This window comes from Martes martes, assembly GCF_963455335.1.
Source record: "Martes martes genome assembly, chromosome: 14".
Classification (NCBI taxonomy): Eukaryota; Metazoa; Chordata; class Mammalia; order Carnivora; family Mustelidae; genus Martes; species Martes martes.
The window spans coordinates 29621194-29644242 of record NC_137902.1 but is presented as its reverse complement, the minus strand read 5'-3'; the positions used below and the strand labels follow the sequence as shown (position 1 = coordinate 29644242).

Genomic DNA, 23049 nt, shown 5'->3' with positions numbered 1-23049 from the left:
GGAGTGGAGGAGAGAGAAGGTAGAAGAGAAAAAGGAAGAAAGTACGTCTCTGTATTCATAGAGGATAGCTACAATCGTGTCCCTTGTTACTCCCTGAGGAGGGGACCGCGCTCATGATGTGGGGAGGGGAGTGCTATTGTAAATCTGCCCATCTGCTACCATTCATTTTAGTTTTGGAGCCTCAGTTATAAAAGTTTACAATCCTTGGACTTTACCTTCTTGCCTCCTCCCTTTTGTCCCTTGACCTTTCTGACCCACGTTTCAGCGCTGAGCCTGGGAGGGAATTGGGAAGCAGATGATAGGCTAATATCAGAGAAATGTAGTAGGACTGTTGTGAGTAGTGTGTCCCCCACACATCCTAGTCCCCACCTCAGCAAGAGTGGAAGAAGTTAGACTTCATGTGGTGGGAACTGCAAAGAGCCAGTCTTGTCTTTGTAGCTGTCCATAGTGAGCAACCTTTATTGAGATTAGAGCATCAAACCTGTAAAGATCATCTCTTATGTGTGTCTAATTTATTCCATGCGAAGTTCACTCCAGAAGCTTGGTTGAGACCTGAAATTTGGGCCAGTCCTGAGACGCACAGTGATCTTGAGGGAGACTGGATTGCCTGCCAGGGGAATGGCATATATATATTTTTTTTCCTTGGCAGAGGCCCTGGCAGGGGCTGGAGTCCATACCACCGCAGCAGTCTTTCTGCTTGGCCTTCTCTTGCTGTTCTGTAGGAAGGCCCCATCTGGCCAGCTCTGCAAATCCTGCCCCTTCTCAAGCACTCAGTAACTGGTGGTGTTGGCTCATCAGGAGATAAAGGGATGCCTGAGGCCTACGCTTCCAGAAGCATAGAAACACCCATATGTGCGGTAGGATAAAGGTAAAGGCACTAGAGTGGATTCTTAGGAATAACAGGTGAGTTCTAAATGAGCACAGACCAAATGAGGGATTTGGTCTGGATTCATCAATATCTCTGCCAGTTGTGACTTTGAGCTTTTAGCAGAGTTAATGCTATCTTCCGTGTATTTTTATCCTTTCGTCCCCTATGCCTCCAAGACATTTGCAAAGCACCATTCAAATGGGGGACTGAGCCATAGTCCATCTCTAAAGAACTGATTCCTCCTGAACCAGGAACTCTGGGGCAAGATCCAGTAAAGACTGGGTCTCCTTGTGGAAGACGAGCTCAGCTCAACAAAGCCTGGAGGCCATAGACCATAGACCAAAGGCCCTTAGGGGACAGGCCCAGAGTCCTCCTGAGGGAACAGTACCATTTTGGTTTGGTGATCTTGCCATCAAAAGGCTTCCTGAGCAGTTCTTGGTGCCCCTTGGCACTGACCCCTTTCCCTCTGAGTTAGGGCTCTGCGAAGGGCTTGGCTCCAATAAGCTGAGGTATCTGGTGTGTGGGCAGCAGCCGGAAGTGTGCAGTCATTGCTTCAGATGAGGTTGTTCCTGAGACGCTGCTCCTGCTCCAGGGAGAGCTCTGCATTAGCTCGGTAGGAATCCCCTGTGGACCAAAGGAGAACGGGTAAGAAGCCAACCTTCCCATGCTCTTATCCCCTTCCTGACAATTTCTCTCCTCTCTCCTCTCTCTCTCTCTCTCTCTCACTCTCTCTCACACACACACACACAGTTACATTCTGCCCCACTCACCCTTTACATCAGGTCAGTCATAGGCATAAACATTTTGTAGAAACAGACCCTGCTGTGTAGTTTCAAGCACATCAGGAAGAACAGGCTATTGAGTAGAAAGGGTTGTGCTGATACTCTGCCCACCCACCATCCCCAGATTCATTCTCTACCCTTATTTGTTTTCTCTGTGCTCTAGATAGCTTCCCTCTGGCTTCCTCAGCCTCTGTTTCTGGTTGATTTAGGTCAATGAGAAGCAACAGCAGAAGATTAGTGGATAGAAGGAGGGAGACGTTGGTGTATTTCTTCCCTGTTCCCGTGGTGGTGGCCTCCCTTGCCTCCTGCTCCGGTCAGGTTCTCCCTCCAAGCTTGAACTTTAACCCACCTCTAGGACACCCTGTGCCCCTTCAAGCTGAAAGGCATTAACAATTTCCCACTCTGGGTTATCCTCAGACACCCTCATTTCCTTAGTCCTATTCACACCTCTATAAACAGTCCTTTCATTAAATAACTGTGTTCTCACCTGGTATGTCCTCTGTTTTGTGCAAGGACCCCTACAGTGCTCAAAAGTGCATTGTTTTTCTTTCCTCCCTCGCTGCCCTGGATCCCTTGCAGCCCACTACGAGCATTCTGGAGGCTCTCTCCACTGTGCAGCCTTAGGTTCCAGTCCCTGGTAACTCTGATGTTCCTGTCTCAGTTTTCAGCAGCAAAACCTACTCAAGTTACACAATTTTGAATCTTTGGACTATTTCCTCTTTCTCCTCTTATGGTTTTGCATCCATTGCTAGAGTTACCCTTCTGAAAACATAAATCTGATCTTTTTGCCCCCCCCCCTTGACTAAAATTGGTCAGTGGTTCCCATACCCACAGGAGAGTCATTCTCTTAGCAAGAACTATCATAACCCCCCTTGCAAAGCACTTCAGTGGGTTTGAAGTACATAGTTCCCCCATTTTAAAAAAGAAAACAACTTTGAGGTTGAGATGTTCCTCAATCTTACAGCTAGAAAGTGGTGGACTTGGATTTGGAACCCAATGAAGCCTTCGGGGGCCAAATCCTGTGTTCATTCTCCTAGTCTTCCCTTCTTCCCGGACTTGGGCCTCTCCTTTGAAACCCAGTTCAAGCATCGTTTCCTCTGGGAGAACTTGCTAGCCCCCAAGTCGTTGCTTTCTCTCTGTGCCTGCTCAGCATTAGTTCATATGGGTTTGGAATAATCGGGAGTATTGGGGTTATCCTTTGGCATGCCTGCTTACCCTATTTGACACTGAGCTCCACATTTTACTCCTATTTATTTTCCTAGTGCCTGGCACAGTATTCGACACAAAAGTAGGTCTTCAATGTTTGTTGATTGAATAAACCAGTCCTGGCCTGCCCTATGTGCTAAGCATGGGTGTGAACGCACACTCCCCATAGCAAGTTCAGGCATTTCGTAACTTGAAGCTAGAGGAGGGACTGCTACCTTCCTATACAGACAAGTAGGGCAACCATTTCCGTACTCTGTCCCCTACTGAATCTGCTTCTTCCATTGTCCCATATGACCAATCCTGCAACTGTCCCAAGCCCTGTTCTCTGTGGCCACCTTCTTGTGCTCCGTGATCCCAGCTGGAGACAGCAACACAGAGCTGGCGGACCTCTCCTTCTGCCTGTGAGGCAGTCAACTTAGGACAGGCACGACTAAGAAAGACCATACGAAAGGGAGGGCGAACAATAACGGGACTGGGAAAGAGAAATCCGGACTTGGCTTGAAGTAACAGAAAAGACTCCAGGACAGATGGGAGACTGAGTTTATAATCCAAAGAGCCTTAAGGACAAAAAGGGGTGTAGAAGTCAGTTGTGACTGGGTGAGGCTGCTGGTGTTACCAATTGGGTCTAGAAACGGACCTATGAAGATATCAAGGGAAGTTCGTCTCTGTCCTACCCCTAGCCTTCCACATCCGCCTTCCAGCCCCATGGAGGGTGCGGGCAGGGGCTCCCAGCTTCCCGAGCCCATAGGCGGCTGGCCCCACGAGGGCTCGTGGTTACCTGTGTGGCAGTTGTGCAGCCACACCCGGTGCCCATCATACTTGCAGCGGCACCGCATCATGTTGTTCGAGAAATCAGACTCTGCCACCTCGAACTGGGGGTTCACAACCACCTGCAGAGAGACAAGGGGACAAGTGAAAGCAGGTGACGATCATGGTGGCGGTCATCCTTTACATTGCACGCAGTCTCGCAAAGGGTGTTTACGCCCTTTGCTTCACTAGTCCTTCCAGGCACCCAGAGGGCAGGCGTTAACGTTCCTATGCTATGTCGTCCACTGACTCAAGACTCAAACCCAGGTCCTTGGGATCCTTCTTCGGTGTTCAAGTGCCAGACCTGTTGGAGACCCTATTTGTGAAACTCTTCCCTCATGGGACTGCAGGGAGACTTTTGGAATATCTGCAGGCAATGGAGTTCCTATGGGGGATCCCCAAGCTTCCTTACCTGGAAGATGTAATTCCCAGGGCCTACATCTGTGATATCCACCCACTGGCAATCGATGTCATGCCGGTAGGTGTCCCAGCAGCCGACAGTCACTCCCTGCTCCCCGAAGTTGGCACACGCATAGCGCTTCTGCAGTCCTGTAAGGGAGGGTGCCAGTGGTTACTGAGGCATCGGGGAGGGGCTTGGGACCCTGCACGCCAGGCCCTGCACACGGAATCCTCACACCGGTCATCTCCCTCAGTGGAATCAGACGAGGGACCTGCGGTTCTGTTAGATAACCTGCCTGGGAATCAGAGCCTGAATTCCTACTAACCGTGAATCCAGCACAGTAGCAAACCCCATGTGTGATAGGATTTCTCTGGATGCTCTAGTGGGAACTCCTGTTGGCCTAGGAATTATGGGTGGAAGTTTCCAGCCCTACATCCTTCCGACCCTCTGAAGAGCGAGCGTTTGCCGTGCCATTCTGAAAGGCTAGGAACTGTGGGACTGCAAACAGGAATCAGACAATCCGTGTCCTCAGAGAACTTAACCAAAGTGAAACAGGCCTGCAACTCTTGTCCAAAACCGAGAGTATGAAGCCTTTACAGGTGGTACGAAGCGTGCTGGGAATGCAGCAGCAGCAGGGACCTTCCGCCTAAGATGTCGGGAGGTAAGACATCGATCTTTCTGGAGTGCCTTGAGTGCTGACTGTTGCCAGACCAGAGTCTCCAGGTGCCTGAGGGGGTCTTGGCTGAGGGCAGAAAGGAGCCTCACCGGGACAGGGCTGAGGAAGAGAACACCAGGAGGCTGCGCGGCCGGGGATCCGCCTACCTGTGGGGCAGTGTGTGTCCTCCAGGCAGAAGCTGGCCTTGTGCCCCTCAGCCACCTTGGAGCCGTTGAGAGTGAGGAGGTCATAATGGGTGAAGACCTCGATGCTGTGGTAGTGCCTGTGGGAGGGGAAGCGCTGTCAGCCTGGAGCAGGCGGCGAGCCAGACCGAGGCGCTGGGCCCCATCACTATCCAGAGAGGAATGGTACCGTCAGGGCAGCATCCTTCTCCCTCTCCAAGCCAGGATCCGTGGGACCATGGTCTACCTTCTGGCACCCCCTGCCCGGCAGCCAGGCACAGCTGCCCTCACCCGGTGTGGACCCAGGTGAGGAGGGGAGAGCACAGCCCTGCGAGCCTCCAGGAGGCCGGTGCCTGGCCACGAGGCCCAATCGGAGGCAGGAGGGAGGGGCTCCTCCAGGACCGAGCCTCGGGGGCCGATCTGCCAAGGAGGGGTGCTCACTCTGCTCCCTGGGAGCCTGCGACCAAATTGCTACCATTGTTTCCAATCCAGGCCTGATGACAACTCTGTTCCTGCTACAGGGGAAGGTGCTCATTATCTCAGCAAGGCCAAGTCCCGACGCTGCTGCCCGCTCCACTCCGCTTTCCCCACCCATGCTGCGTCCTCTAGGCAGAAACCACCACTTTCCTACTCTGCCTTTGTCAAGGGCCTTGTCTCTCCTGTCTGGGCTGGAGACTCCTGATAGGAAAGAGAGCCCATTGTCTCCTTTCAGTCCCTGCGTTCCCGCTTTCCTCGGGGTGGCCTTGCTCTGCTGCTGCAGAAGCCAGCAAGCTTTTTCTGCAGAGCCAGCATCCTGGTTGGGATGTCTATTTTGGGTGTCCAGGTTTCTAGGAGTTTTCACTTTATGTGGCTTCCAAAGACAAGGCCTAAGGTCCACCACAGAGAAATTAATTGTCCATATCATTCTAACAAAGAGCAGCTCTGCTGGCAATGAGTGCTCCACCAGCCGCTGCTGGGGGAGTGCACCCCATGAGTACCGTTAAGGGCTGTACATCCGGGGCAGTGCCGGTCGGTGCCCCCGCAGTTCCCTACCGGCTCCTGGAGGCAAATCCGGTGAGGCGTCGAGGAAGGAAGGCTCTCAGAGTGCGCACCCCTCCCAGGACAGTGCCTGGGGTCAAGGGAAGACCACATGGGCTTGATTCTTGGACTTGGCTGTTTGTTCCTCGAGAGCCACGGCGTTAGTGAGCACTGACCTGTGGCACTGGTGCCAAATCCAGCTGTGGCGTCCTGTCTTGGGACGGAAGTCGGCCCGGCCTAGGTTGTAGATCTGGGAGGAGAAGCGCAGGAGGCGCCGGTGGCCATAGGGCCAGTCCATGTGGTCAGCAGACTGGGAGAGGCAGTTCTCTTCATGCGCGCAGTACAGCAGGCTGAGCGGCCGGTCCTCCAGGTAGGCGGTCTCCTGCACGAGCTGGGCATTCATCACCAGGTCTGGAGCGCCTGTGGCCACAGGGGAAAGGGAGGGAGGCAGCCGTGTTGCTCTCAGGCAGAGGGGTTCTCTGGGGGAGCTACCAGCAGGGCAGGGCTCTCCCCAGGACAGGAGTCAGGAGGGTTGGTTCAAGCGCTCCCACGCCCTGGTTAGGCATGACGGCTTTGGAGTCGGGCTGCCGCCGTTCAAGTCTTGCTTTGTTTCTGGCCACACCTTTCACTAGCTCTGTGACTTGCTTAAGCTTCTGGCTCTCACTTTCCCCATCCCTAAGGTGGGGATCGTAATAATGCCAGTCGTGCCAGTACCCGTAATGTGCTCAGGTCACTGTCAGGTAAGCATGCCCTCGATGTAAGCTGGTATTTCCTTTGTAAAATGCTCCTCAGCTTCCAAGTGCCTCTTTGTGGTCTAGCTCACACAGCCCCTCCCGAGCCCTGCTGCCCACCTTGGCTTCCCCAGCTCAGTCACTCTCTCTGGGTCTCAGTTCCTTCAAGGGAGGGGCACAGAGGGGAGAGGGCTGGCAGGAAGGGTCGGAAGAGATCATCTCTGAGCCTGCTCCTGGGCTCTGCCATTCGGTCCACCCTGCTGCAGTTTCAGGCCCGTGTCTCCTGCAGGGTCCCTGTTTAACCTGACTGCTCTCCTGGGTACTCGCACCAGCCTGTCCTGTGCATTCTTCCCTGACGACATTCCCAGTGCTTCTCTGTGCCGGAAATGCCTGTTCCCTTCCTGCCTCAGGGGCTCTCACCCACCTCGGAGCCCCATGTGTCCTCGCCCCCATGCCAGTGGAGCTCTGCTGCTGTTACCATGTCACATCAGGGGAGAAAAGTTGCCTGTTCTCAGGACTTTGCCTTGCAAGAGCAGGGTGACAGTTCAGATCTGGGGAGAGGCATCAGCCGGGTGACAGTCTATGTGCTGAGGACAGTGAGGTGGGACTGCTGGTTAGTTTCAGCAGGCGGGCACTGCGGGTGGTAGCGGGGGCTGCACTGGGCGGCCAGAGGGGGCCTGGACCATCACCAAATGTTCCCAAAGGTCATGTGCTTATTCCTAGGCTATGCTCACGGCAAACCCTTGAGTTCCTGAGGGAAAGAAGGAGCGCTTCCAGAGAGACAGAGAAGGAGAGAGGGCAAAGAAGAAAAGGAATGAGAAAGGTCACAGAGGAGAAATGGGGATGGTCACACAGTGGGCAGGTTGCCTGTCTGTGCTCGCCCATGGCAAAATGTCAGAAGCCTTCAGGCTGAGAGCTGCTGCTCTGAGGGAGGGGTACAGGGGTCCCAGGCCGGGGAACAGGCCCCCAGTGCGCTGGGAAGGCGCAGGCTAGTGCCACAGCTCCCTGCTGGCAAGGGTGTGCCGTGAGGACCCGGTATTTTCTAAGGCGCGCGGCACGGAGAAGAGTGCTCAGGCTCGCTGACAAAGATCAAGGATGTCTTGGTGTGCAAGCCTGGCTGGGAAGAAGGTCAAGTGGCCACTTGGTGCGGTGCCAGCCGCAGCCTCGGGACCAGATACAGTATCTCGGCATCGACCTGGTCGGCAGGTATCAGACCAATGCAGCCGCCCCGAGCATCCGGATGCGTGGGGTAGACCCCTGCCTCGGAACACTCTTGTCCTGTATAGCCTGCTGGGGAACCCACAGCTCAGGACAAGGACACGCGGTTGTGGCCTAGTGCATGTGTACAGAATTCCTAGCAGAAAAGGCTGCCCTTACTAAGTCTAACACATTCTCTTGTTTTTATCATGTTTTTTTTTCTTTCAACTTTTGGTCACGACACAGAAAGTGAAAAACATGACTGTGCATCCTCGTGTGTTCCCCTATCCTCTGCTTTAATCCTCACCATAACCCCGTGAGCCGGGCAGGGCAGGACTGGGTCCCCAGTGGATGGGTGACTTGGGTACCCACAGCTGGTAAAGGGCAGGGCCACTGCTCCAAGTCCAGCCCTCCTTCCACCCCCCACACTTCCAGGCCCTCCCTGAGAACGGGCGGTGTGGGCTGGCCAGGCTGGGGCGGCGGCGCCATGGATGCTACTCACTGTCTGTGCAGGAGACCCCGGCCGAGGAACGCCCTGAGCCGTGGGAGCAGAGCACCGGCCCATGTCTCTGACACTGCTGCAGGGCCAGCTCTGTGCCCGAGCAGTGCACGCCGCTCATCACCACGTCGGCAGCCCCCGGCGTCCCCTGCCAGTACCAGGTGTCCTGAGAAAAGAGCCAGTGGCACCTGGTCAGTGGGGAGGGATGCTTTGGAGTCATCCCCTCCGACGCCCATCTGATGCTGGAACCCCACTGGACCGCCGCCACCTGGCTGTGCCCGGCCCCGGCTTGAAAGTCTCCAGCCTGGTGACAGTCCCCGCTGCTTTGCACCCCTCCGGCAGCAGAAGTTTCTCCCATGGACCAAGGCAGGGAGATTCTTCCGCCACTGGCCTTGCCCCACCCTCTCCCACATGGCAGCCCTCAGCTGTTGAAGAGGACGGTCCTGTTCCCTTGCTGTCCATTCAGCTTTGCCTCCTGTAGCCGGGTGGTGGGGGGTGGCAGTGCTCATGATTGGGCACCGTCTCCTAGGGGCAGGGTGCCCGGCATTCCCCCACCAGCCAGTGTGGGCCCAGCAGAGGACGTTGTGCCAACCCAGCCACTCCACAGCCTTATGGTTTTCTTTCCCGGATCCCTCTCAAATCTACCCGCATCTCCCCCAGGACTGCCACCAGTCTGGGCCACGCCAGCATCGTCTCTCAGTGGGGCTGCCAAAGTGAAAGTCAGCATTCTCGCTGCCCCAGCAGTGTGCCGAACAGCACAGAAGAAATGTTTGAGACATCTGCATTGCAGACTTTGAACGTCTGCCAGCCTCTTCCTCCCTCCCTCCCACATCACACCCTCGACAGCCCCACTCTGGCCCCAGTCCCTGATCTTCCCAGTGGGGTCAAGCTTCCCCGGCGTGGGCTGTTTATCCCCACCCGACCTGGTCTGCTGAGCCTCGAGTCCTCTTCCCTAGAGAAGAGGAAGTACGGGCCTGTTGCGTGGATGTTTTGTTAATGACCGCCTTCCCCACTTCGTGGACTGTTCCTGAGGAAGGAGCTGTGTCTTGTTCGCCACACTGTCCCCAGCCCCCAGCATGACATCGGCCCCCAATTCCACTCAGTAACTAATCAGTGAATGAATGAATGAGTTGTTAGCACTTTTAGCAGAGGAAGTCTGGAAGCAAGACAGGGACCTACCTTGATCGCGTGGTTGGCAAAACCCAGGCCGAGCTGTCGGCAGGCCACCATGGCTTCGGTGAGCCCCCAGTGGTCACTGCACACGGCCCCCCAGCGCCGGACTCCGTTCACCTCCACCTGCACTTCCACCACACCCTCCTGGGGGTTGCGCCCGCCGGCCAGGCGCACCTGCAGGGGTCAGAGGGGTGTGAGGAGCACGGCGGCCTCCGGACTACAAGCCTGGAGCAGGGTCCTGGCCGGCTCTCCCCTTCTCTGGCTTCATCTTCCGCTCTGTCACTTGAGATACTTAGCTAGAGAGTCCCTGCTGTCCCTGCCCACGAGAGCAGTTGGACTTAAGGTGCCTGCCCCTACCATTAGTGATGGCTTGCCGGGTGCAAAGGGCTTTCATATCTCTTATTACATTCACAATAACCCCAGGAGACAATTAACCCCAACTGACAGAAGACAGAGCCACGCTCAGAGACATGAGTGACTTGTCCACTGTCCGCATGACACATGACACCTGAACATTGGCCATTCCATGCAGCCTCGCAGTGACACTCCCCAGCACCGACAGCGCTGGGGTCCTCTGCCCTAGCCCCTCGACACCTATCGTGGGAACGTGTATCTGCGTGAAGGGCCCCCGTCACCATGGGACATCTCTGAAGGCCAGACCCTGGCCTTGAGGACACATGAGCCAGGCTGGGGAGGCTTAGAGGAGAGGCTTTCCAGACCAGCTCTGAGAACCCCCTCTCCACGGGCTCCATGTGGTGTCCTGGGGTGCTCTCGAGGCTTTCCAACCCCCCAGTTGGTGGCTACACCGGAAGCTGAGCTCACCTGATTCTTGAAGCCCATGTCAGGGATGTTGCACCTGACGGCGGCATCATTCTCGTGTTTACAGCCATTCTGGGACCCCTCCAGTGAGGGGCAGTCACTGAGGGTCCGCTCAGAACCCCTGCAGCGCACCTCGCTCAGGTGGATGGGTCCCAAACCTAGCGGGGAGGGGGAGGTGCCGTGTAAAGCTCCGCCTCTAGAACCCCGTGGCTTCCCCCCCATAGTCGGGGAGAACTTTCTGTCCTGGGCCTCAGCACCAGGGCCACCAAGGGACGGAACAGTGGCCCATCCACGGCCTCCTACCCCCCACCCCAGGCCTCCTTGCTTACCCTGGCCCAGCTGGGCCCCAAAGAGGGCCTCCCGAGCCGAGCCAAAGCCAAGCTGACGGCACACAATGCTGGCAGAGATGAGGTTCCATCCGTGGTCGCAGACCGTCCCCCACTGGTGGTTCATGAGCACCTCGACACGGCCCTCTCCCACCTGGGCCCCTGAGCGGAGGCGCACCTTCAGCTCCTGCTGGGAGAAAACCAGCTTCAGGGCGGATAGAGGAGGCAGCAGCGGGCACGGCGGAGCTGCTGTGGGGAGCCTGGGCCAGGCCCCTTCCCGCAGGCGAGCCGATGACCGGGGTTCCAGTCCCACCTCTGGTGGTTCAGTGCTACTGCCTCAAATACGCCAGTAAGCCATTCTTCATAAGCGCCCGTCCCTCATGACAAAGAGCCACCGCACGGGCCACAGTGGTAACAAGGGAGCCTTAGGAGCTGGGGTTCTTGGCCTTCACAACCCTCTACCTGCTCTCTTGGGTGGCGGGGGGGGGGGGTCCCTTCCTGTCGTCCAGCCCTGGCTCCTTCCTTATCCTTGGGGTTAAACTAGATCAGTGTTCCCAACGGGACCCGTGAGAAGATTTCAAGCTGCGCAGGGACGTGGTATGAATGAAGCTGACTCACACGGTGGGGCAGTGATTTCTGCGTTAAATCTTCTACAGTCCTTCCTGTTTCATGGAGGATGCTATCCCACTGCCCGGAGGCCATGTCCGTAACACCTCACCAGCACTTGCTTGTTGCTTTTTCTAACAGAGGGCCAGGCTCAGGTTCACTCGCTTTGGCCTCAACCGGGTGTTAGCTACGATGTAATTACTGTCTTTATGGTTACCTGCTATTCCTGGCCCGTGATGTCAGCTTTCCATTTATGGGCGGGTTATAAACGGTTCCTTTTAAATAAATCCCACGTTTCTACCATGCTAGGCTTCGCTCTCCTCCTCCCAGTCTGCACCAAGTCCTCCTTGATGGGGGCGACTGGTCCTTCCGCTCCTGCCTGTCCCGGAGTGTCCCTTCCTGCCTGTCCCTCTCACCCACTCCTGCTGCCACCCGGTGGGACCCACCTCTGCCCCGGACTCCTTGTGCCCCGGCTTTGCCTTCGCGGGGCGGAAACGGGGCCCCGCCACACAGCTGACCACAGTGTGCATGCCGCCTGGGCAGGCCGGCTGCAGCTTGCCCCGAGCTGGGGCCACCTGCACCTGGCAGTTGGCCAGGTGGGGCTCTGTCCCCAGGCAGTTGACCCGGTGGATCCAGAAGGAATTCTTCTGTGTCAGGCTCTTCAACCTGGAAGACAAGGGAGCCTGAAGGTGGGGAGGGGTTGAGGGAGCTCGCGGGGGTCATGGAGGCTGAGGCACTGGGGAGGAAAGGGACGTGCCCTGCCCCTTCATGCCACACCCCTCGGTACCCTCCCCTCAGGATGTGGCTCCTCACCTAGATTTGGGGTCCTTCATCTTCGAATTCCAGACTTTCCTAGGTGGGGGAAAACAAGTCGGGGGGGTGGAGGGAGTGCTGAATACCGGGTGTGCCCTGGCTCCTCATGGCTATCCTTGAGTTTGCATGGGGATTCCGTTCGGAAACTCGCCCACGTTATTTTAGCACCGAGCTGCACAGCAGCCCTGGCAGGGTGGTCTCGCCGCAGACGCTGGTGAGCTCCATGTCACAGGGAGAAGAGCGGGGCCCAGCAAGGTACCTCCTCAACTAGTCCCAAACTGGGGTCTCTTCGGCACTGGACTGCCCCTGAGTGGGCAGCCCCCAGCTCGACCTCTCCCCATGCGGATGGACGGGAGCCTGCAGGGAGTGCCCTGAGAAACGTGACCCAGCGTAAAGGTCCTCTGGGGGCAGGTGCAAGTTGAAGGCCTTGCTGGTAGGGGCTGCCCACCCAGAGGCTATAATCAGTGCTGCCCTCCTCGGGGGTGGTGGACGAGCCAGCCGGGCCCAGAGGTGCAATTACCAGGCAGTGGGGAGTCAGGGGCCCACATCCCAGTTGTCCCCAGGGACGGAGCCACGTGGCTGGTCCCAGGGAGCAGACCCATCTAAGAGCCGCTCAACTCACTGGGGGTGGGCAAGGGGAGGCCACACAGATGGAGTGTGGGGGGTGTCTCCCTTGATGAGAAACACACAGAGTTTTCACTGGCACAGAGCTGGTGTCGTTTAGAGGCTGATGCAATCCTGTGACAGTTCGGTCACGTTTTGGACAGAGTGTTTTTATGTCTCCTCTTCCAAGTGCTGCCCCGCCCACCCCCCCAGCCTTGCTCACATGCGCAGCAGTCAAAGCTTGGCTCGGATCAGAGCAGAGGAAATTCCCTGCTGACTGGCCGATCGAGGCCCAGAGGCCCTACTGATGGCCATGGCATGTTACTGGCAGAGCTGAGACCGGGGCTCAGGTGGTCTGTCCTGGCGGGTCCTGCCAGAAGCATCTTCAGTCAAGTCCACTTCTTTAACCAGGGACTCGGGTTTGCATTCAGTTGTTTTCAGTTCTTTCTATATGACTAGCAAGGGCTGTTTTTCTTTTCTGACCATTTCTAGGTACTTCCCAGGGTCTCAAAGTTCGTCCTCAGTCCTCATTATTCTGAGAGCCCTGCAGCTCGGGAAGTCCGTGGGGCCTGCTTCCATCCCCATCCCACACCCAGGGAGTGTCCTGCCGCAGACACCGCCCTGCCCATCTCCCTGGACTCTGTAAGGCCCTGGGATGTCACATGCACATACACAGGAGCACATGTGTATAGCTCGCACAGGCGTGCACACACTCGGCCACCGCCCCACAAACCCACGCCCCCCATGGCCCTCCGCCCACCGGTTCTCCCTACCTGTAGTAGAGGCTGTTGACAGGTGCCTCGCTGGGGAAGCCCAGCATGCCACACACCACCTTGCTGTTGTTCCTGGTCCAGTCCTGGTCACACACCTGCCGCCAGTGGCCCTCGTACTTCACCTCCACCGCCCCCTCGGTCACCAGGCTGTGCCGCTTGGCACTGGCGAGGATAGGTTTGAGCCGCACCTCCTCCAGCCGCCGGCCCTGCAGGGCGCATAAGGTTACCACGGGCCCCAGGCCTCCTGCCCCTGCTGAGCCCACTGGAGGCTTTCATATGGGCAAGCGAGGGCTCAGAACATTTAAAGATCACCCCCCAACCCTGGCCCTCCCTGGACAGGTCAGGAAACAGAGGCCCAGATATGAGCATATTTGCCAAGGCCACACAGTGAGCACGAGGCAGAACCTCGGTCTGTCTGTGCTCCTCCCCTCAACTCCAGAGAGGACCAGGCAGATCTGTGCCCTCCCTGGGATCAGGCTCGGGGCCTTTGGAGTTTGGGAGACTTCCGCAGGGCACAGAGGGACCTTCTCTGTGCCACCTGGGGAGAGCAGAAGATGGGCACAGACCCGCTGCTTGAGACTACCAGCAGGATCCTTGGCCCGGGGCACCCCGGGTCTGGGGTGACTTAGACCATGAAGACCACCGCACCCTGGTCTGCTGCATCCGTGGGCCAGGGCCAGCTGTCCTCAGGCTAGGGCTGCCCCGCAGTGGAGGGTAAGGGCCAGGACCTGCCCTGCCTGCTTCTGTTGTTTGGCTTGGGCTGTTTTTAGCTCGAGGTTGTTTGTGCCGGGAAGAGGCAGCAATTGTGGCCGGCCTTGTGGGTAAGGCAGCCCCGCACCCCCTCCTGCCTCCCTTATGGGGAGCAGCTTCAGCGATCCCCACCAGCCCCAGCCTGGACCCCCCGGGCCCCCAGCCTGGCCTGCTATATGGGGATCCTCTGTCCATGCACCTGCTCCGGGCCACCAACAGGAGGTGGGGTCCCAGGGGACGTTTCTCAGCCCAGTCTGCTGCTCCCTTCCTCTCCTTCTTCCTCCAGGTTCATTACCCAGGAGGCTCTATGTCCCATGACTCAACCCTTGGCTCAGGCCAAGGGCCTGAACGGCCTCCTTACCTGGGGCCCAAGGGCATTGGAGACCCTCTCAGAAAGATAGCCGTGGTGGCGCTGGGGGTGGCACACCACCCCGATGTCCTCTGAGTGGCTGCAGTCACTGACACCCCAGCCATTGGACCTGCACTGGTCCAGGGAGCTCTCTGTGCCCATACAGCGCACATTGTCCAGCCAGATGGGTCCTGAGGGCAGGGGAAGGGGGTTGCTTAGAGACAGAGAGGCATTCGTGGGCTGTGCCTCCTTCCTAGGACCCCACAGGTATCAACTGTCTTCTTCCAGAGCCTGCGTAGAAAGTAAGGGTGGGGGAGAGGAGTCGGTTCTCCTGGGATCTTGGTATCTATAACCCTGCCTACTGCCAAGAGGAGGTAGAATCTGTTTTTGGAAAATGCCAGGTAGTTCTAGCAATCAGATCTACCTGTCCACCTATCCCTCCGTCCATTCATCCACTCAGTGACATTTGCTGAGCACCTCCCACGTGCCAGGCACTCTGTAAGAGTGGACTAGGGTGGCGGTGGGGAGAGTGGTGGCCGGGAGGGTGGAGGCCTCACTGCGGGTGAGAATGGGAGGGTCAGAGCAGGGGCACTGGCAGCTGGGGTCCTCAGGGAATGCCTCACAGGGGAGGCCACCAGAGCTGGGTATTAAAGTGTGGGCAGGAGTCCGCGGAAGCCTCAGTGAGCCCAGCCTCGGAGGGCGACAGACCATCATCTCCTTGTCATCCTGCTGGGTAGCACCGGGCACTCACCCTCCCCTTGACCATACTTGGCACTGTGGGCCCAGGTCAGGGCTGTTTCAAAGCCCAGTTGGCGACAGGCCACGGTGGCCTCCTGGAGAGCGAAGTCATCATCACACACGGTACCCCACTGGCCCTGGTGGAGCACCTCCAGGCGGCCCTCCTCTGGCCTGCTCCCTGGGCCCACCAGCCGCAGCTTCGCGGGGCTCGGCGACTGCAGCCTGCCAGGGGGGGCCTGCAGCAGCAGCAGGAGCAGGGAGAGGGTGGCCGGTAGGGACCACATCCTGGTGACTTCGAGGGCAGCCGGGGCCAAGGCACCTGGGGAAGGAGCAAACGTGACGATGATCACCGCCTCCACCCCTGAGCTCGGCCTCTTCTGCTGGCAGGGACAAAAGATGGCAGGAGCCCTCCAAGGGTGTGCGTGTCATTGGCACGTGTGTATGGTGGTGTCGATGGAGTCTGGGTTCGGAGGCTGGTAAACTGGGTTGAAACCCGCCATTCATTGTTCACGTGACCTTGAGGAAGTTTAAGTTGGCCTTACTGAGTCTCGATTTCCTCATCTATAAAGTGGGAATAATAATCCTTGTCTCAGGGTTGTTAGTGTTAAATAAAACACTGTATTTAAAGTGCTTAGTACAAGCCTACCACATAGCTCTCAATAAATAGCTGATCTTGACATAGTCCTATATGTAGGTGGCGGGGGGTGGCGAAGGTGGAGGCACGGGCTGGGGCCAGACAACTGGGGGCCTTGTGCACCCGCAGACGGTCTGCTCTTCATCCTATAGGAGGCGAGGGGCCATGGAAGCATTGTAGGCAGTGAGCACACGCCAGAGAGAAGACTCCTGTTTCCAGAAGCCTATAATCAGGGGCTCTCTGGTTCCTTAGGGGGGTGAGTTTAAGGGCTGGTCTTCTTCCCCTCACACATGAGCAGCCTTGGTCTTGGGCATGGGGGCGAGGGGAGGAGCATGGGGGAGAGGTCATGGCTGATGAGGGCTGCCAGAGGGTCTGTAGTCACCAATGCTCGAGGTCCTCCCCTGCCAGGCTCTGCAGCCGGTGAGGAGTCGATGCCAGCCCGGGACATGATGGAGGACGTTGTGTCCTTGACTCCCTGTTCTGCACTGGAGTCATAAGAGAGCTCGTTCTGGGGAGACCCTCTCTTGCACGGCCACTGCTGTCCCGCGGGTCCTGTGTAGCTGGTCAATCTTGGTAGGGAGGGCCTCCTAGGGCCCCCTGCCGCCCCCTTTCCCACAGACTGCTATGTTAGCTGGGCCTCAGTCTTATTCTTTCTTGCACACAGCCCCCAACCCATCCGGCCACCAATCCACTGGCTTTGGTGAGCCCAGAGCCGGCTGGAGGGGGCTCCTAAAAGGATACTAGATGGGCTCAGGACTGATGCTCCACAGGGACAGCAACTCTGTATCATGCCCCCAGTGCTCAGAAGAGTGCCAGGCCGGTACGTAGGTGGTCCCAGTAAATATCCACGGTTGCAGGACTGCGAGGTGGCACTGCACCATGCTTAAGGGGACAGACTGGGAGTCAGGCTGCCTGGGTTCTAAGGGCTGCCTGGGCAGTCTTGGGCAGGTGATTTCATAGCACAATGCCCCAGTTTTGCCTCCATGAAACAGGGATACCAAATAGCAAGGACCTCATAGGATTCTTGTGAAGCTTAGACGAACGGATGCACGCTGGACGCTGACAAGAGCAGCTTTCCCAGACAGGTAACTATAGGTAGCAGCAGGAACGGCCCTGGGGGAGCCCTGGGCTGGGGTGGTCCCAGCCCCTCTCAGATAAGGAAGGAACAGAGGCCATATCTGAACTCAGCAGCAAGTCCCCAGGACCCTTCTTTGCGACATCCTCCAGATTTGCCTCTTTTCCCTCTGAGCCCAGGTTCTCCGGGTTCCCCTCCCTGGGGCCGGGTGTTGCGGTTAAGTCTCTTCCCACCGTGATCCCTCCTGCACTTCCTTTCCAGACTTAAACACTGTTTTCTTTATGTGACTCTCTGCTCTGGAGCCGGCGGGAGCTCCTGACGGGCGGTCACCATGAGCGGCTTGCACTCGGCTGCTTGGGACGTGCCCCACTAAGGACGAGGTGGACAGCTAGGGACTGAGCCAAAATGAAGTCGCTCTGGGTAGGGACCTTCCCCAGATGACAAGAGAAAAAGGACTGGGTTCAGAGCCCTCCAGCTGCTAGGACCCAGTGGTCACCTTGAGTCTGACCTGAATGATGACCCCAACCCCTGCCCTTGCCCCATCCCCCAGGAATCAGGATCCTCCTTGCTCTGGTACCAAGTCCTTATGTGACTTGAGTCAGGGGCTTTCCTCTCTCTGAGACTCAGGTGCAACACCTATACAATGACAGGGTGGTACTAGGGCTCCTGCTCTCCGTGACATGCTATGATGGGCCATGGGTTGGGCTGGTGTCCCACAGCACCCTGGAGCTCTCATTAGAGGAGCATAGTCCTGGGCCTGCCTGGAGCTGGGGTGGTCTTCTGCAGCAGGATGCTGGGATCTGGGTGAGGACAGCTCTTCCATGAGAGCGGCCCAGGGAGGGGGAACGGGTGGCAGCAGGAACCGAGGGTCAGATGTGGGGAGGACCCCTCTTCCCAGCCTGCCTGCCACCGCAGGACCCTCTGTAGCTTCTGCTCACCCCAAACTTGCCTTCTCACCATTCCCCAAACATAGCTGTCCATCCTCTGCTTCCACATCCTGGCCTCTGCTCTCACTGCTCCTTCTACTTGGAGGATCCTCTCCCTCTGTGTCAGATCGGTAAATCCCTACAGGTGTTCCAGCACCAAGCTTAGATGCTGCCCCCTCCATTAAGCCCTCCCAGCTACCTCCCCCCCACCCCAGCACTCAGGGTTTGCTCACTGTCTCCACACCCAGCCTCCACCGCATCTCCCCAAAACTGTTCCTCCAGTGCCCAGCACAGGGAAGACCAGCTGGCTGAGAAGTCTCCCTTAGAGAAGGAAACAGCCTCAGAAGTGGCCGTTCTCTTCACAAGCAGAGAAGGGGATAGTGTAGGGGAAGGAAGGTTGGGGGGTAGTTAATAATTAATTATTGTAATACATTTGAAACTATTTATGGAGTACTTATCTCTACTTTATAGGTGAGAAGCTGAGGTCCAGAGAAGTTAAATAACTTGCCCAGCCAGGATTCAAAGCCAGGCAGCCCGGCTTCCAGAAGCCAGGCTCTCAGCCGTGGGAGACCTGGACGCTGGAGGAGGAGGGGAAGGAGGAAAGGAGGCAGGGGGATGAATGAAATTCCACCCTGCTGCAGGCTGATTGATGACCCAGCCGCGGTGTAAGGGCACTGGGGTTGGTGCCAACACTGAGTGCAACTGAGTGACATCCAGGATCCCGCCAGCTTGACGCAGACAGGCACCTGCTCAGGTGTTCCCAGCAGACGCTGGCACCTGGCCTGACCTGGCCCCCCTGGAAAGGGCTGGAAATGCCCAAGGATATTCAGGAGAGAACATGGTTGGGGGAGGGGGGCTGCCCTCGTGGGCACCAGCCTTGGGATCACTCGAAGCCCCTTCTCTTTAGCTCTTTGTGGGATGGGGTCCCTCCCTGGGACCACGAATTATGGTGACCTGAAGTAGTGCCAGCAAATGGCTCTGAGCTTTACCTGGCCAGGCACGGGACATACTACGGTTGAAGCCCTCTGCCCACCTCCACTCGCTGTCTCCCACCCCTCAGCATAATCATCTCTGGTTTATGTACCCTGCCTCTTTGTCCCCCAAGTCACAAGCTTGACATCTGAACCCACCTTGCCCCTTCCCTTGCTTCTTCCTCGATGAGGGCAGAGAAATGGTTACACACAGCATGTTCACAAACAAGACACGCAGGCACCCCGGGCGGGCCGGGGCCAGCCACCCTGGGCGGGCCTTGGGCCAAGCTCCCTAATTTGGTCACTTCCCTTGGAAGCAGGTTGGTGAGCGACTGGAGGCTAGGCCATCTGCCCATGGGACCCCCACCCCTCCCAGCCCCCAGCCTTCAGGAACCTTCAGAGGCTGGCAGCCTCACAGAGAGACAGAAGTGGGACAGACAGACAGGACAACGCGGGACAGACCCGGGGCCAGGGGCCGGGCGGGGGCTCACCAGCCGCAGCACGGAGGACGGTCGGGCAGGGGCCGGACGCCTGGATGAGAGCGCTGACGGGCCTCCCGGGGCGCCCTGGGGCCCTTTTATCCCGCTGCGGCCCGCGGGCGCCCCCCACCCCGCCGCCGCCCGCGGAGGAGGCCCCGCAGGCCCCGCCCCCGGGCGGACCCGGTCAAGGCTCAGCCCGGCCCCGCTGCTCGGCGCCTCTGCCCTGTGCCCCGGGCCGGGAGCGGGCGTCCACGGGGCTCGGCCCGGGTAGTCCTGGGGTGGCGAGGTGCAGGGGGCGGCGAGGGGTCGGGAGGGGCTGTTTCCCGCGGAGGAAACGGGCGCGCTGCAGCAGGAGGGACTGTGGGAGGATCAGAGTCCCCGCGAGAGGCCGGCGGCGGGGCGCCAGCGGGCTGCGTTTGCCTGGGGTGCCTGTGGCCTCAGGAGTCCCTGTTCCCCCGCGCAGTGTCCTTCTCTGCGAAACCGGGTGACCTGCCCCCGCCCCCCAAATCCCCGGATCCAGTGAGGACAGGGAGGTGTCTGTGCCCAGAGCACAGTTTTCCTTCACAAGGGAGCGCCTCGCTGTCATAAGACACCAGAGCCTCGTGGGGGCTGGAGCGGTGAGCGGGGAGTGGGGGGCTCAGTTCAAATGAGGTTGGGATGGCGTGGTGCAGGTGTGCTCTCTTTGGAGTAACTAGCGGCCCTCGCCATTGTCCTGGTGCCTCCAGATGTATTGAGTACTCCGGGAGCGCGTGGTCTCTGGTCTGCCCATTGCACAGCTGGGAACACTGAGCCTCCAGAGACACGACTGACTTGCTTCCCCCAGTAATAAACAGTAAATGGCAGAACGTAAGTCCTTCTCCACAACTTCTTACACAGTTGAATGAAGCCGTGCAGGCCCTTGACAGGCCCATGGGGGAGGGTATGTGTAGAGGGTGGGTTGGGGTTGGGGGTTACTGTGAAATAAAACGAAAGTAGAAAAGGCTGAAAGAGGGGAGGCCCAATCAGTTTAGCTGAACTCCCAGGCATGGGAATCCCAGCCCCTTTCCTCCAAATTCTTTCCCATGGTCCTGTTCCCTCCTGGTGCCTCAGCGTCCCCATCTGTAAAATGGGCAGAGAGTTCCAGCCTCCCAGTTTCCTCCCCAGGTCCAGATAAGTACAGCCTGGTTCCCCTTCTTTCCCCAACCTCTCCTGAGTGTCCTTCCAAAGGCTCATTCATTCAGCAAATCTTTATTGATTTTCTCCTCCTTGCTAGACAGGGTGCTGGAGTGCTAGACACTGCGGGGGTGGGAGGGGGGCTTCCCAGTCTGGTGGCAGAGACAGACGTGTAAGCAAACATCACCACAACTCATGAGGCTGAATGTGATAAGGGCTAGGATGGCAAGGTAGACCTTTCTGACCCCTGGGGGACAGCCAGGTCACACTGACCCAGCTGCTGGAGGACTACTGTCCACCCCTAGCCGCTCATGTCCCAGATGTCCCTCCAGTGCCCCTGCCCCACCCCAACAGGGCCCAGAGCATTCCCTGCGTGAATCAACAGGAAAGAATGCTCCCAGCCTTGGGTCAGTGGTAGCAGCAGCAGCCCAGCCCCACCCGTGGGGACAATGAGGCAGCTGTGGGCTAGGGTGCCAGGTATGCCTCAACCCCCTCCCCGATCCCAGTCACTTCTCATGCCGAGCCAGGAACAACACGGAGGGCTCCACCTGCTGCCAATCACCCGCCCAGGCCCGACTGCCCAGAACTAAAAATATTCTGGAGGCTGGCCCCGGCTAGAGCCCAGGGAATGAATGGATGTGTTGCCCGGAAGTCCGTTGACCTACAAAGCACTGGGCAGAGGCTGAGGCTAGGGAGCAGTGGAAGAAGCAATCTCCCGGGGAAGGGGTGGGGGGTCACTGTGAGGCTCTCTTATTGAGAAGTGAGGGGCTTGGGTCCCAGGCTCCGGCCTGTGGCTTACTAGTGGGGGGACTTTCTCAGCTGAATGGCCGTCTCCTCACCCTTAAATTTGATTGCTCTGGGGGTCAGATGGGACAGTTCAGTTCATCGCAATAAGATTGGGCTTGATGGAGACTGCCTGCTTCCTCCTTTGTGCTTGACTGTGCTCACAGCCTCAGCCAGAGCCAAGGACCTCTTGATACACAGGTCTATGCTTGCCTCGACTCTGGGGGCCCTTGGAACTTCTCATTTATCTCTCAACCCAGAGTCCATCACGGGGCTTGGGGCATCACACATGCTCAGTATTTGCTGGCGGTTGGAATAAGTGGGACTGCTTCGTGATGATGCTTGAGCTAGAGCTGGGTGGTGTTGGGAGACACAGACAGACCAGATGTGATCCCTGTCCTGGGACTTTGCAGGGTGGTGGGGGAGATGGACTCATCACCAGCCAAGAGATGAGACATTGTCATCGTCATCGTCATAACATCGAGCAGGTGCGGCGTGGTTGGTCTGTGTATCATCTCATTTAATTCTCTGAAAATTCCCACAGATGACACTTTCATCACCCTTCTTGACAGATGATGAAACTGAGCCACAGAGGGGTTAAGTGATTTGGCCAGAATCACATACCCATTATCTGTGGACAGTAGCCAGCAGGAAACTGCAGCAGAAGCATGGTTAGATCTGGGCTCCAGGTGCTGAGGGGGGCGGGGCGGGGGGAGTCTGAGAATTGAAGGCTTCTTGGAAGAAGTGCCTGGAAGGATGGCTAATGGCTAGACCTGCTCCTGTTATGATAATGCTGACGATGCCTCATCTTTTGTCTGATTGGGGGTCTGTCTCTCCCACCACTCTCACTAAGCGGAGAGATGGGAAAGTAGGGAGGTCATGGAGCCATGGAGCACTGGGCAGGTGTCAGCAGTTATCCCGTCTCCCCTCCCCCAGTCCCCCAGAGCCCAGGGTGTAAGCATCACTCTCTGCCTCCCCACCAGGGTGAGGACCTGAGAGGTTGAAAAGTATCTGAGTCTCTTCCCCATGGGGTGTTCCTCAAACCTGACCAAGTCAGGGCCTGTGCCTCCAAATGGGAAGGCCAAGGTCTCCTGCAGAAAACTGTGTCCTGGGATGTTGCCAGTACCCCAGGTATTGAACCTGGCTAGAGTACCCAGTGCCTTGGCTGTTGGGCAAGATCTCCTCCTCCATGGCCTTCAAGGCTCAGTCCGGCCCCACCTCCTTGGAGACTCATGATGGAGGAAACCATACAGTTTAGGGATTGGGGGAATCTGAGTTCTTGCTCTGACTGTCTGAACTGTGTGGCCTCAGGCAAGTCCTTCTGCCCATCCCAGGGTAGAGCCTCCTGCATCCATGCCCTCTGACATCCAAGGGCCAAACTCCTCTCCTCTCTTCCCGCATCTTGGCTGTTCCTGACTTCAGTGAGTCCTAGCTGATTGATTTTGTCATGCCTCAGCTCAAGAATCCTCAGTGGCTCACTCTTGCCCATAGGATATGGAGAATCCACTGCTGTTCCTCCTGTTCCCTGTCCTTCTTTCCTCTTCTGACTTCATTTCTTATATTCGACCTGTCCTTGAGGCCTCGGTCTGATCCCAGCTCCCTACGAATTCACCCACAAAAGCTTGCATGAATGCTCTCAAAGCATCAGGTCCTAGAGGGGTCATGGAGCTGAAGCAGACAGTCTCTGTCCTCAGTTGTGCGCCAACCTGATGGGAGCTGACTCACAGACGTGGCA

At 57.5% G+C, this 23049-nt stretch overlaps 1 protein-coding gene across 1 annotated transcript; it reads right to left on the bottom strand.

Annotated features, from left to right (window-relative positions):
• Positions 1–434: 434 nt before the first annotated feature.
• On the bottom strand, positions 435–19519 carry LOXL4 (lysyl oxidase like 4). Its single transcript, XM_080823037.1, has 15 exons — positions 19392–19519; positions 15308–15613; positions 14569–14747; positions 13458–13663; positions 12082–12120; positions 11715–11934; positions 10666–10849; positions 10340–10494; positions 9524–9691; positions 8348–8510; positions 6094–6337; positions 4886–5001; positions 4076–4212; positions 3635–3746; positions 435–1492 (listed from the first exon to the last, which is right to left on the bottom strand). Exons 2-15 carry the CDS (start codon positions 15576–15578, stop codon positions 1422–1424), a joined length of 2265 nt encoding a protein of 754 aa, XP_080679163.1. The 5' UTR covers positions 15579–15613; positions 19392–19519; the 3' UTR covers positions 435–1421.
• Between the last annotated feature and the right edge of the window lie 3530 nt (positions 19520–23049).